Source organism: Pavona decussata, unplaced genomic scaffold (assembly GCF_977016875.1).
Source record: "Pavona decussata unplaced genomic scaffold, jaPavDecu1.1 SCAFFOLD_62, whole genome shotgun sequence".
Lineage (NCBI taxonomy): Eukaryota > Metazoa > Cnidaria > Anthozoa > Scleractinia > Agariciidae > Pavona > Pavona decussata.
The window spans coordinates 557388-572500 of NW_028145483.1; the positions used below are offsets into that span (position 1 = coordinate 557388).

The 15113-nt window shown below is 38.4% G+C and overlaps 1 protein-coding gene across 6 annotated transcripts; it reads right to left on the reverse strand.

Moving 5' to 3' along the window:
• Window positions 1-1628: 1628 nt before the first annotated feature.
• LOC146478855 (neuropeptides capa receptor-like) lies at window positions 1629-10800 on the reverse strand. Of its 6 annotated transcripts, none has more exons than XM_085111573.1 (4): window positions 10722-10800; window positions 10189-10259; window positions 8132-8226; window positions 1629-3410 (listed from the first exon to the last, which is right to left on the reverse strand). In XM_085111573.1, the coding sequence occupies exon 4, from the start codon at window positions 3353-3355 to the stop codon at window positions 2240-2242; it is 1116 nt and encodes a 371-aa protein (XP_084967699.1). In that variant the 5' UTR covers window positions 3356-3410; window positions 8132-8226; window positions 10189-10259; window positions 10722-10800; the 3' UTR covers window positions 1629-2239. The 6 variants fall into 6 exon arrangements, with proteins under 6 accessions (XP_084967699.1, XP_084967700.1, XP_084967702.1 ...); XM_085111574.1 differs by having other exon boundaries at window positions 8132-8242; XM_085111576.1 differs by lacking the exon at window positions 8132-8226.
• Between the last annotated feature and the right edge of the window lie 4313 nt (window positions 10801-15113).

Sequence of the window (15113 nt, forward strand, 5' to 3'; positions counted from 1 at the left end):
TATCCTCTCTTGAATATACGCGACTAATTAACTTGTTCAAGTGCAGGCCTTTTATTTTCTCCAAAAGAGTTTATCCTCTCTTGAATATACGCGACTAATTAACTTGTTCAAGTGCAGGCCTTTTATTTTCTCCAAGAGAGTTTATCCTCTCTTGTTTTCCATTGATCAAGGGAAATATGAAGTAACTGTGTGGAAACGAAGGCGAATATTTGCAACAAAATGAGAGAAACCAAGTTCAGTCTTTTATAGAGTCTACACAGCTCAGACTAGCCAAATTATTTGAGACTAGAGACTTACGAAAGTAATCGAAACTTACGCTTCAGCAAGGGTATACAACTCCAAAGATCAATGATCTCCAATACGTTTTAAGATGAAGCTGCTAATTTATTTAATAACCTTCCCCTTTCTTTAAGAAACTGCATGGATCCAATTTTATTTTTTAAGGAGACGAAGAAATTGCTACAAGATAAAGCCAGGTCAAGACCGTGATTGATTTTCATTTAGCGTTTGGAACACATATTCTGTTATTCATTTTAACACCGTTTTTCTTAAGGTTGTCTTAGTTGTAATTAATTTTAGTTAGATATTAACGGATGAAGAGCCACTCTGTGGAAATGCTGTTAATAAAGTCTTTATTATTATTATTATTATTATTATTATTATTATTATTATTATTATTATTATTATTATTATTATTATATTATTATTTATATTGGTTGCTTTGTATTCGCGCTAATGATTCATACAATAAACATCCGAAAAGAAGACAAGCCCAATAATGGACACAGTCATTCTCAATTACAAAATGTTTTTATTTACAGTGAACCGCCTCCCGAAAAATCATAATTATAATAATTTCATCGGACATTGCGGCGTATTTTGCGGGCAAAAAGATATTTTAGCCCGCTGCTCTGAGCCAATAAGAAAGAAGGAAATAACGTAGCGAACAAATCAGAACTGGAAGCCATTTCACTGTTCCCGCCGTTTTCTTAATTGTTTCACTGGAAGCGCTGCCATCTGCAAAGAAATTGTTTTGAACTACAAAATCGATGGAAAACCTAACGAAGAAGCAAATTCTCAGTCGTCTGAGCTAGATAAAGAGGACTTTAATACAGAAACTCGTGGGCGATGGTGGAAATTATGCCTGTAGTAGGTCCACGGCCGGAGGCGAGGTGAATGTAATTTGTCTTCTTTGAGCGAAACCCGCTCAGTTAAGCAATTGCACAATTAGTTTTAACAGTCGTAGGTGACTATTTCTCCGCTGTTTACAAAATTCTGTTATTTTTCTTCTGAAAACTTAGAAGCAAAGATTCTTTTGACAAATTTTGCGGTGTTCTGCCAAAGTTTTAAGTTTTTGTGACAACGAAAGCTTTTATACAATAAAATAAACGCTGACGCGATTCCGGCAGCGTTCACAGAAGATATCGCGATCGCTTATATACTGTACTGTCTTTGATTCCTTTGGTGAATGCCCTCTGAAATTATGATTAATAGTAATAGAGTTGATGTTCGCGGGCGTAAATATGTTTTTGGCCCTTCTCAGAACTCATTTAAAAAATATATATATAAATGAGCCTGAGTCGGGCCAAAAACATATTTACGCCCGCGAACATCAACTCTATTGTTACATTATGTTTTCCGACAGTGAAAAACAAAACACTTTTTCTTTTATAAACTTGAAAATCCAGTTAAATCTATTTTATACAAATACAACTGACCTATGTTACAATTTTCGCATTTCACTATTCATTTTCTTAAAACAAAAAAAAGGCCCAGCAGTTGTTCAAAAACCGATTAAGCTAATCCTGGATTAACCTGAAGTTTGATTCGAGTTTAATTACTAACCAATAAAGATTTTTCGAAAAGATTTTTGTCCTTCAATTTCGACTTAGCCTTTTTCTTGCCTTAAACTTAAAATTTTGCTATCTAGACATTTTAACGAGCGAAATGAAAACCTCGGTTAACTTTTAATCGGGGATTAGCGTTAATCGGCTTTCAAACCTGACCGGGACCAGCTTGTAGTTACTCATTTATCTGTGAACCTAATGTTTTTTTGCTTTATAAGTTTGATAGTCTACAATATTAAAAGGACCCCTGGGTGGAATTTCTTTCAAGCTCAACCCTGTTCATGCTATACCCCTTTGTAAAGTTGAGTTGAGTAAGTAATTTATCCGATATCTTTCCATTTGTCAGAACCAACCGGCCAGAGTAGTCAGCTCTTAAACGGAATGTACCATTTTTAATGATAAATTTTACTCAAGTCCTTGTTTTCTGCATTGTCTTCTTCGTTCCAAGCGTTCTCTTTGTATCTCAATAGTACTGGTAAGCTCACGCTTTTGTTGAGGGACGAAACTGAACCATGTCTCCATTTGCAACACGATCGAAATTTTTCAAAAGTACATGAAGATGAACAGAAGGCTCGCAAAGTGAGACGGAAATTAGAACTAAATAAAAACAGAATAATTGGGTTGATTGCTAAGCTAAGGGACGGAAATACAAAGTATAAAAACCCAATAATCCACTTACACTTATCGTTTGTAAAAAGTTCTGGGAAAGTCATCTTTAAAATCATATAAACCATAAAAGGAACGATGCATACACAATAAGCGATAACGATCGACTTGAAAATTCTCATGATGTTTTGGCTCTGCTTGCGTCTCTTTTGTTCAGCAGTACTGCTCCCTGCACTGCATTCTGGTCTGGGCCGTTGCCTTAAAGCGCGCATGATACGAGAATACAAAATGACTATAGTAATTAACGGTGCAATAGTTAGCATAAGGCCAGCTGTGTAGTAGATTGCAAGCGCCAAAGTGTCGTCCGATGCAAATCTGCAGAATGTTTCCTCCCCAACGTCTTCAACTTTGTGAAAGTAAAACAATGGTACACAATAGCCCAAGGCTATGAACCATGCTGCTAGCATCAGACTTATTCTTATCTTGCTTGACAGCAGTGTGGCTTTTAAAGGATACTCCGTTGCGATGAATCTGTCGACAGCGATCAACACCAGGCTTAGAATGGACACTACACTGGACACTATTCTAAAATACATTCCTACTTTGCATACAGGCGTGGCCAGAGGACCATGAATTAGACTTCCTTTGCTTGTGATTATCTCATCAGTGAGGTACAGTGGCCAGGCGGTGAGACTTGCAAGAAAATCAGAAACCGCCATATTGACGTAGTAGAAGTTGGTGCTTGTTCTAAGGTTTGGATTTCTTTTCACAGTAATAAACACCAAAAGGTTGCCAACCAAACCGCCAAAGGTAATTACAGCCATTGCCGTTGTGAAGAAAACAGAAACGGCTTCTGAGCACCGCGCGTCATCACAGGAATTGATTTCGGTTGAATTGTTCATTGTGATAAAGATGACTTTTCTTTCTTTTCTTCTTGAAGAAACTAGCTATTTAAACCTGTAAGTAACCGAAAAAGGAACAATAATGAATGGTTAGAACACACTGAAGAAAATGGCACCCAACCAAGGACGATAAAGCAAGTGACTGAAATCAGTTAGTCACTCAGTTAGTCAGTCAATCGGTCAGTCAGTCAGATAGTCAAACTCTCGATTGGTCTGTCAGTGAGATACTTAGTCGCTCACTCAGTCACTAAGTCAACAAGTCAGACAGTCAGACCGTCGGTTAGTCAGTCTGTGAGATACTAAGTCACTAAGTCAGTCAAGTAGTCAACCAATCAGTCCGTCAGTCAGTCAGTCAGTCAGATATTAAGTCAGATAGACAGTCAGACACAGTCATGCAAATAGTCGACTGTTAGACAGTCAGTCAGTGAGATACTAGGTCACTCAGTCAGTCAAGTAGTCAGCTAATCAGTCCGTCAGTCAGTCAGTCGGATAGTCAGTCAGACAGTCAGAGAGTCACTCAGTCAGATACTTTGTCACTCAGTCAGTCAGATAGTGGTCAGTCATTAAGTCAGTTAGTCATACAGACGTCCGGTCAGTCTGAGGCAGTTAGATAGTGGCCAGTCAGTAAGACAGTCAATCAGTCAGTCAGTCAGCCGATAGTCAGACAGACAGTCATTTATGTAGATATGTTCTCACTCAGTCAGCTTAGCGAGCAAGTAAGTCTTGTTTCGAACTTAAAAACGTAAAATGTAATTAATATTCTTCAAATGGAGGCCTCAAAAGCGAGGTGAGAGTGCTTAGTAAAATTTTTAGGTATTTTTTAGGTACTTTTAGGTATTATATTTTAGGAAATGCCTGGCAAATTCAAAGTATTCGGCAATGAAAATTCAACCACTCTGTCACTGGAAAGCTGTCTTCAAGTAAGGTGTTAAAAAAGGATGTAATATAATATCAGTGAAATATCAAAACCTGGACTCGGCAATTCCAATGCAATTCCAGTATTTTAATTGGGTTACCGGCCATGAAATATCAGTCATTGTACCATGCCCTAGTAACAGCGATCTTCTTGTCTTTCTCAGTGTTGCAAAATGAAATCAGTATGAACTGGCAATACTTCTAATTCTATTACTCGCTTATGTTTATGTAATACATGTATATCAAACAGTAGAACGTGTGTTTCATCAGATATCATAACACTGAGAAGTCGGTTGAAAAAAATCATAGTAAGAAAAAATGACGGGCGACTTCGAGGTACTCGGATATCTGATGAAACACACTTTAAATGGCTACTCAAATGATCAATAATTCTCGGAAAAACTGTTCAAGGCTAAAGTTGGCAGAGTTTTATGGTAATTAGGATCACATATGCAAACCACAGTTACAGTAGTGATTTTCTTTGTTGTCTCTTGATTAATTATTAATGAGTTTGAGATTTATTTTGAAACGACAAAGTATCTTAAGCCGGCGACACACCTGGCGATTTTATAGGTCGATCGCGGCGATCGGCGAAAATTGCCAGGTGTGCCCGTTGCGGCGATTGCGATTTCCGCCGATCGCCGCTGTCGGCGTATCAAATCGCCAGGTATGTCGCTGGCTAATAAGGAAAACATTTATTTTATCTTGGCATCGCCATAAATTTAGTCGCCGTCAGCTGTTCAGTGCTTCAAAGTACAATATGAATTTGCCGGTGTTACCGTGTATGCCTTTCTATAAAATATCTATGGCACATTTTTGTTATCGTTATCCATTCTGGTATTTAAGAAATGTCCTTTCCCTTTCTCGTGTAAAATGTTCCGAATAGGACCCGCTAGGCGAATGGGAATCGGACACGGATGGTGTCCCTACTAATGGAAACAAAATTACGAGGCCTACTCTGCCGTAACTTTAAGCGACTTAGGGCGACTTAAGGGGAATTTTATACAAGGTCCAGTGAGTAAGTCTTACTGTCATAGCTTTTATACTTGCTAAGTCAGATGCCGGGGGAGGAGAAAAATATTCCAAAATGGAGAGGAAAACTTCCCAAACACTTTAAATAAATAAATAAATAAATAAATAAATAAATAAATAAATAAAAGAGAGAGGAGGGGGTGTCTCGTTTTTCCCGCCCAGCTCTCGCAAATCGGTTGGCAAGCTCTACCAAACCGGTGAAAAAAAATCGAACCGCAAATTAAAACAAAAACACACACAAGAATCGAACCTCTCCAAGGTTAAAATAACAAAACGAACGGAAACAAGTTAGTGACTTTCAAAGGGTAGTAGTAAAATACCTCCTAGATACTGACCGACATATTTCCTTTGAAGGAACCTTTGTTAACACTTAAAAAGGACAAAGTCGCATGCACTTTTTTTTTCCGGTGACGCTATGATTTCCGTTTCCTTTTTATTTCCAACGGAAATGAACATCAATTCACGTTTTTTTCGTTTTCGAATCATTCTTGACATATTGTCTTCAAACTGACCAATCAAAGTAAAGTATAATCTTTACAGTTAGCTAACCACCCGCTCTGATGGTAAACATACTCAAAAATCCATCCATGAATATTGCCTCTTTCATTGTAAGAAATTTTCCTCAGTTTTATGCAAAATTTCACCCATATAAGTTAAATAATCCACCGTTTTTATATGAAAAGTCTCAATACCTACATAATTTAAAAAGGGACCCCCGCTAGGATCAAATAATAATAACAAAAAAAATCGTAATAAAGGTTTCCGTTCGTGGCACGAAAAATGATTCGACTAAAGGGAAAAATAGGCTCATATAAATTTCCCCAGGCTGTTTAAATGAGCTTTTTCCAAAGGTAAGTCGATATTAACATAAAGGTTTAGTTTTTGGTAGAGCCTGTCAAAATAGTTGACTATCTGTTATCGTTTTACTAAACACATATTGATATTAGCAATGATGTTCTCTTATAAAGAAATTCTGAGTATCAAATTTGGATAAAAAATTTCAGATGATATTCTCAACCCGTAAACGAGAGCAAATGCACACTAAATTCTTCTCCCCCCAATTCCGTTTAATTTGTCCCTTGCTTACCTTGTCATGAGATAACCACAATTCGTTATTTAAACTCGGTTGTGGATTAGTCTCAAAACGTACCTTTTCTAAAACGAAGAATAATGTTTTCTTGTAAGTTTCAAACCAGCCAAAGTACAGTATATTCTTTATCCGTAGATAACAGCTCGCTAATGGCTAAGAAAGGGGCAAATTCAGGCCTCTCTTACTGACAAATAAAGTGTACACCTGCGCCTTGCATGTTTCAATTTTTGTTTGACTAGTCTCTCTAATTGCAAAACCTGTCGCTTAGGAAGTTTAAGACACGTTCCTGTTTAGTGGTCAGACAATAAATCAGAGTATTCCTGTTCTATAATTAGTACCTTCAGGATGCGATTATGAATGGTTTTGAACGACTAGCAGATTATTCCTAGCGAAGCGAGGTTAATAAATTTGTCGCGCCGAGCGGAGCTAAGCCGCGCGAATTCGAGCGAAAAATTTATTTATATATATCGTTGAAGATGTCCGCTATGTTGCCTAGCAACAGTGAAAAACAAAGTATGAATGACGTCAAACAAAGAGAAAATTGCTAGGCAGCAACAGGCTGGGAGACACACTGGCGTCAGCAGTTTGCGGGAGCAAAATTTGCATACATCAAGACAGTTTGCGTTCAGATCAAATTTCAACTGCAATGTTCATCAATATTCACTGGATAGAAATATTTCTGCAGAATCTTTCCTCTTTCTTCTAGGAATCTTAATTGGGAAAGATTGCATTGAAGAAATTACACGTTTTGTGGCCGCTATAAAACAATTTTCCGTAGGAAATAAATTCATCGAACACGACAGCGCTGCACGCCCGTTGTGCATTTCGTCGTGTCACGGGTCGTGTCAGAAATAGATCTCAACCGGAAACCTACGAAAAGACCATGTTCATCAAAATAGTTGCTACGTTCAGAAACATTTTAATCTCTACATACGAGTAAAGAGGGCTTTCCACCCAGCCCTAGCCAGTGTGTCTCCCAACCTGTTGCTGCCTAGCAACCTTCTCTTTGTCTGACGTCATTCGTACTTTGTTTTTCACTGTTGCTAGGCAACATAGCAGACATCTTCAACGATATATATATAAATATATTTTTCGCTCGAATTCGCGCGGCTTAGCTCCGCTCGCCGCGACAAATTAATTAACCTCACTTCGCGAGGAATAAAAGTTATATTTATCTCAAATAAAGTTGAATTACTCACACTGAAGTAGCCTCTTGTATTTTCTGTAGTAGCAGTCTCTGTATTTTCTAAACGAATGATACGGGTGTATAGATCTGAATAATATATATTTATAAATAAATGAGAGAAACAAACAAAAAAGACAAAAGTCTACTTCATTGAGTAATTCAACTTTATATGAGATAAATGTAATCTTTATTTAGTCGAAACCCATTTTTAGTATAGCCTACGGTTCAACTATATAAGCCTGCTAAAGATGTACGATTTTCCCATTTTTGCGGGGGGCTGTTCAAAGCGGGCGTGAATTAAGCCGTAAATTCAACTTTTCTAATTTTTAGAAAAACCAAAGAGCAGTGGACTTTTTAATTGTGATTTTTGAAAATAGTTCACCAATGGGAACATTTAGGTGAGATAAAATTAAATCTGAAATTGCCCAGTGAAAAGCAAACGGGGTCTAGAGTCTTTTATGAGGAAAAGCAATATAATAAAACTCATATTTAAATTTTGAAAATTTCAATTAAATGAAATCGAAAGGAAAAATAAGGCTTTCTTTCCACTTACTATTTAAGGGGGCTCGCACGTTGTAGTCAGCAACTGCGAAACAGTGACATGCTAAAAGCAGTGAGCCATTATCTCAAGCTGGTTAGGACCATCTCCTGCAAGCGAAAATCCCTAAAAATCAATCATTACAAAGTGCTCTTACTCACGCAATTCAAATCAGTTATGGCTTCCGTCGGGGCCTTTGGCAGTTTGAATTATACAGCTAAATCAATTAACGTTGTTGCATCAAAGCTTAAAGCTTAAAAACATCTTCAAAGAGGCTGCCACCTCATCCATTTGATATCCTAACATTCCTTTCATCCAAATGGCTCACCATCGTATATCTTCACTGGAAAGACGAGGCATAGCTGATTTTGATGACCTTATTCTTTAAAAATCCACAGAATCTTGAGGTCTTGTCTTATAGCTTTATACTTTGATCTGACAACGTTAATTGAAATAGCTGTATGCACTCAATCAAATGTCAGTTTGATGTCCAAATACAACTATTCACATCAACAGATAGGAATATGTTAGCAACATCTGCGTCAGATCACGAAACGCATTGCATTAGTTCATCTTATGTTCCTAATAAATCCCGGGGATAAAACTCGGGCAGATAGGCAAGCTCGCAAACCGGGTTGCTGACGAGCCACGAATACCCGCTCTTTTCCCAAAATCAACTCTGCTCTGCTAATATTTCCGCATTTTCATAAGTGACGCCGCGCCAAATGTGCCTATATATTTGAGTTACTTTCAGAAAGCAAAACAACGCTCACGTTGTCTCTGCTGGATCCACAACGAGTCTGTAATCTTTCATACAGGGAACAAATGGATGGAAGACCAGTCATTTTTAAATGAAGTGACCTTTCGGTATGTGCTAGGAGGGTTTTGACAAAATATTCCAATTGAAACACCTCTGGGTTTTAATTGAATAAGACTGAAATGAACAACAGAGTCTTCATACGCTGATAAATAAATACCGCGTCACAAAACGTAAAGAAACTACTATAAGAGGGAGAAAGGAACTTTTTTCCCAGCTAATTCTTTGTCTTGGAGAGAATTTTTAACTACTGATTTTTTTCCTCATGCATATAAGAAAGGTAACGCTTTAAATTGAAAGTAGAATGAATATTGAATATATACCTTGAAATGAACAACTGTCAGTCACGCAAAACAAACACTGCTATAGAACATCGTGGAAAAGAAAAATAACAGTAAAAGGATAGATCTTCTCTAAAATATGGCTAAATGGCCAGAAATATTTACCTAGTGATTATTATTGTATTTCTAAAAGAGTTCGGTTCAGAAATGTGTCTATCGATCTGACGGCTTTATGTTTAGTTTCGATTGAAATCCGTGAATATTAGGAAAATCGCAGAGCTCTGTACGGCACGCAGCGTAAAGTGCCCACAGATTTTATTTCATACATTAGTAGATTAGTGTTAGTGCTTTTGAGTTAAAATAGACTTGACCCTAAGTCGGGTCCCAATTTTGTGAAAAGAGGCTTTAACTACATGTATGTCACGTTTAATGCATTTTGACGTTTAATGAAGTTTGAGAAGGAGGTATTTTGAAAATAATTGTAATTCAGTCAAAATTTGACAGAAAACAAAAGTTAATCATTTAAATTGTTATTGACAAATGGAACTTCAATCAGTAAAATATTCAAGCTGTTTGAGCAGGGAATGACGTTTTGGCAGCACCGGCAATGTATAGATAAATTTTAGAGTCCTTAAGGGTTATGAGATCACCGTGTAAACCGTCTTGGCAAGAACGAAAAAAAATCACATTAAGCTCAGTAAATGTGATATTTGTATGTGCGATATAATGGTTCATGTTCATAAAAAAAATCAGCGAAATCGGTGAAAAGCCGAAATTTGCCTTATCCGTTCTAACGCGGACAGCCTCTTAATAACATTATCGTCAATTCAATCTCTTCTTCGTATAACGACCGCCTGATCAAGTGCAAGCCTATGGCTGTCATCATTCAAACATATGTTAGCAGCTGTTAGTCTTACGAACTTTGTTTTACTTATCGTAAAAATCGATAAGTATAACTATAAAGTATAACTGACCTGTTCTCATTAAATCCTTTGTGGTTTGTCTTTGTTTGTTCCCCGATCCTTGGCGTCTCTTGTCATCAAAACTGCATGATAAAAACGAGAAAAGTAGCTGAGAGAAAGATTAAATTATAAACCTGACTACACCCAGAGAACTCACCTTTTAAACTAAAACTTCAAAAACGCAAATACTCAGGTTTTATTTTAGACAACTGTGAATCGGTGTTTGGGCAAAACTGAAAAACAACATGTACACTCGTACCGTGACAGCTGAACCTATAAGGAATGCTAATCAGTAAAACTCAAATGATGTCGATTCACATTGGTGTCTTTATATAAACCTGGAAGTTTCACTTCTTTTTATTTGTCATAAGGACTTCATTTGACCACTTTCGTCAGTTTATGCTCATTTTTTTTTTGCAAAGTAAAAGCAAACGGAGTCTAGAGTCTTTTATGAGGAAAAGCAATGCAATAAAATTCATATTTAAATTTTTAAAATTTCAATTGAATGAAATTGAAAGGAAAAGGAAGGCTTTCTTTCCACTTACTATTTATTTAAGAGATCCCACAGGTTGTAGTCAGCAACTGTGAAACTGTGACATGCTGAGAGCAATGAGTCATTATCCCCCGGCTTCTATATAGGCTTCCTAGCCTTTAACACATTTAATATTGTAAATAGTCAAGTATGAATATTGTAATAGTAAGAATATTGTGTGTCGTCTATAATGTATTTATGTTGTATTTTTTTTTGTTAATGGCAAATAAATTGAATTGAATTGAATTGAATTGAATCCCAAGCTGATTACGACTATCTCCTACAAGCGAAAATCCCTAAAAATCAATTATTACATAGCACTCTTGCTCATGCAATTCAAATCAGTTATGGCTTTTGGCAGTTTGAATTATATGCACTCAATCAAATGTCAGTGTGATGTCCAAACACAACTATTCACATCAACAAATAGGAAAGAAACGATGAGTGAATGAGATTTGATAAATGGAATAAATTGTTAGCAATATCTGAGTCAGATCACAAAACGCATTGAATAGGACCATCTTTTTCATTTCATAGGTTTTCTGTTTCAAATTTGCCAGTGACTGAAGTCATGTTGTAATAGGTAACGAGTACGGAAACGTTTTATTTTATCTAAACTTGGATCATTCTATAATTCAATCTCATGGATTTGATTGGCTTAGCGGCCATTTTTTATGAGCCATTATTCCATGCCTAGGAGATAACGACCATTAAATTGTTTTCTGGTTGTTTCTTACAAAACGAAATCATGCAACAAGATCTCGAAATTCTTTTTCGGTATAATAAAATAATTATTCTACGCTCTTTTGTTGGATATTAGATCGGCGCTACGTGCCTTGTTGCATATTTATTATCTCATATCCGACGCGCGCTCGAGAAATATAATTGTAAAATATCCTCTCCTGTTTTTATTAAATGAAAAGAACACTTTAGAATAGGATGTGTGTTTCGGCGTAAGCAGAGAAAACTTCATCTCTGTAGAAACTGTAGTTCAATGTTATGAGTCATTTGCAACTGCAAATAATATAGGGACATTGTTGTCTTTGTTTGGTGTTCTGTGTCAGTAATCGAGTTTTATTAACATTGCCTTCAATTCTCTCTTCGTATAACGACCGCCTGTTCAAGTGCTAGCCTGAGGCTTCCATATTTCAAACATATGTTAGCAGTTGTTAGCCTTACGAACCTCGTTTTACTTATCGTAAAAGTCGTTTTGCGGAAACTGAATGTGTGTAAGTTTTGCGAGGCTTTTACCATTGCCTGAACTATTAGAGACAAAATATCATGCGGAAAAAGCCGAAATGTTTCAACAAAAGAATTCTGAAATTCAGTGTAGGCGAGCGCTACGCTGAACTCCCTTTCAGTAACGAGTTTTCTTCAAAGGAAGTGCTTTTACTTTAATGCGTCATTTGCTTGAAAATTAATGTTATGGACATCACGAACTGTGTTCAAGAAGCACGTCGTCTCGTCTTCGTCTTGTCCCCTGGTGCCAAGGTGGCGCATAGGGCCTCCACATGGGCTTTCCATCGATTCCTGTCTTGCGCTGCAGTGCGCACCTCACTCCAGGACTGCCACCCTGCTTTGGACCTCTCTTTTTCTACCGTGCGCCGCCAAGTTGTTTTTGGCCGGCCTCTCTTTCTCCTTCCCTCTGGGGTCCATGTTAGGGCGGTAACACAGTCATTGTCAGGTTGTTGTCTGAGGATGTGTCCAATGAATCTCCATCTCCTTCTTCTTACCTCTTCACTCAACTTCTCCACGTTAGCCCTTTCCAGTAGCTCTCTATTACTGATTTTATCTTGCCATTTAATCTTCATTACCCTTCTCAGGCATCGGTTCTGAAACACATCGATTTTCTTGGCATCACTTTCGTTCATTTTCCATGTTTCGCAACCACACATGAGAACTGGTTTGACCAATGTTTTGTATAGCCCGATCTTCATCCTCCTGGACACACTGCTGGAGCTCCATACTCGGTTTAGCTTCACAAACGCTCCTCTCGCTTTCCCTAGCCTAGCCTTGATGTCCTCTTCGCCACCCCCTTGTTTACATACTGTGGCGCCCAGGTAAGTAAACTTCTCTACATCTTCCAACGCCACACCGTTCACTTTGATGGCTTCGTTATTCCTCGCATTTACTCTCATGACTTTGCACCTCCCGACATTTACCCAAAGGCCTGCCCTTTCTGTATTATCTACCAGCCTGTTTGTTTTCAACTGCACATGTCTTTGCGTAGAGGAAATTAAAGCCACATCGTCCGCGAAGTCAAGGTCCTCAAGTTTTGATGTAAATTTCCACCTCAGTCCGCTTCCCTCTTCCTTTACAGTATGCCTCATTACCCAGTCTATAATGAGCAGAAAAAGAAAGCCAGACATTGTACGTCCCTGTTTGACACCAGTCGTGAGCTCGAACCATTCTGAGGTTGCCTCTTCCTCAACAGCACATTCAAAGCCATCGTACAGCGCTTTAACTATGTTGATGATCTTCTGTGGGATACCATACTGGCTCATTATCGTCCATAAGCCATTTCTGTGCACTGAGTCAAACGCCTTCTCGAAATCCACGAAATTGATATAGAGAGTTGCCTGCCATTCATTCACTTGCTCTAGTATATTGCGTAAGATGAAAACTTGCTCCGTCGTCCCTCTACCAGATCTAAATCCAGCCTGTTCCTTACAGAGCCTGTGGTCAATCCCTATGCGAATGCGCTCGATTATGATTCTTCCTAATATCTTGCTAGCAACTGGTAGGAGAGTCACTCTCCGCCAGTTCTTACACTCTCTTAAGTTCCCTTTCTTCTTCCGCTTCTTTTGCTATCCCTTCTGACCAATTCCTCTTGTCCCTGCGTATTTGCCTTTTCACTTCTCGGTCTTTGGCTTTGTATTCTACTCGCCTCTTTTCTTTCAGTCTCTCGGAGTTGGTTCCATCAAGTTTTAATTTTATCTCTTTCCTCTGCTCAATCAGGTCCCACGATTCTTTACTGATCCATGGCTTAACTTTCTTTGTCTTATATCCTAGGACTTTCTTTGCTGTCATATTGTAAGTCTTTTCAAGGATGTCGTTTGCCTTCTCCAGTACGGTTTCTGGCTGATCTATTTCGTCATCTTCCTGCTCCTCCCTCTGCAATATCTCAAACCTATTCCTTAATTCCAAACGAAACTGCCTCCTACACTCACCGCTCTCCAGCTTCTGAGTATCATATCTCGTCCTTCTAATTCCACGTCTTTTAGGAGCTGCCGATAGCTTTAGCCTCAATTTGGTACAAACCAGGTGGTGGTCACTGGCGATACCAGCTGATCTTATGGCTCTTGTGTCCAGCACAGATGTTCTACATTTCCTGTTGATTAACACATGGTCAATCTGATTGCAAGTTGGCCTATCAGGGGATATCCATGTTTGTTTATGGATCTCCTTATGTGGAAATATCGTACCTGTGATCCTCGCATAGTTTCTCGCCATTGTCGTTCCTGATTCCGACTCCATGCTTACCCATTACTCGTTCTTATCCTTTTACATCGCTTCCAACCTTTGCGTTCAAATCACCAGTGATAACCAGCAAGTCGTGTTTCGGTGTTTTGTCCACTATTGCCTGGAGCTTCTCATAAAAATTAACTTTCGCCTCTCCATCAGTGTCATTGGTGGGGGCATATACATGGATCAATGTTAACTTGACATGTCTAGAATGGAATCTGGCTCGGATTATGCCCAGTCGGTCAATGCTTCCGCCGCATCTTTGATCAGCATGATGGCCACGCCATGTTGGTGAACTTCGTCGTCCCTGCCAGAGTACAGTAATGTCTCACCTGTGCTTGGAATGAACTTCCCCGATCCACACCATCTGCTTTCATTATACCCATTATCTGCAACTTAGCCTCTCTCATTGCTTTCGCCGCTTGGGCTGTCCTCCCTTGTGCATACAAGGTTCTCACGTTCCAGTTTCCTATCCTCAACTGTGTTTTTGGGTGCACTATTGGCGTCCTCGGTTCCAGAGCTTCCATGTGGCTTTCACTCTGGAACGTCATGTTGTGTGCCACTCGGCCCCCAAGATTCGGTAGATTGCCTCTTATGTGTAAGGTTTCTGTAATCATTAGTTCGTAATGGACAAAAGTTACAATTATCATTAGCAAAGTTGACGCGCATATGACAAGCAGACAATTAAGAGTAACATAACTAGCGATAATTATTAAATTACTTTTTAGTTCTAGCACCACTCTAGGTTTATGTCCTTTAACTGGCTTTTTTCGGCGTGTGGACCTCTCAGGAAAAAGGGCAATTTTGTGATTGGACCGTTTCGATCCGGACTCATAACTGGGTTTAGTTTATAAGGCGATTCTTTAATAAATCACCGCCGGGTTGATTGTAGAATTCAGTTGCTAAAGCCACGATAATTTCAGTTATTGTCAAACTTGAT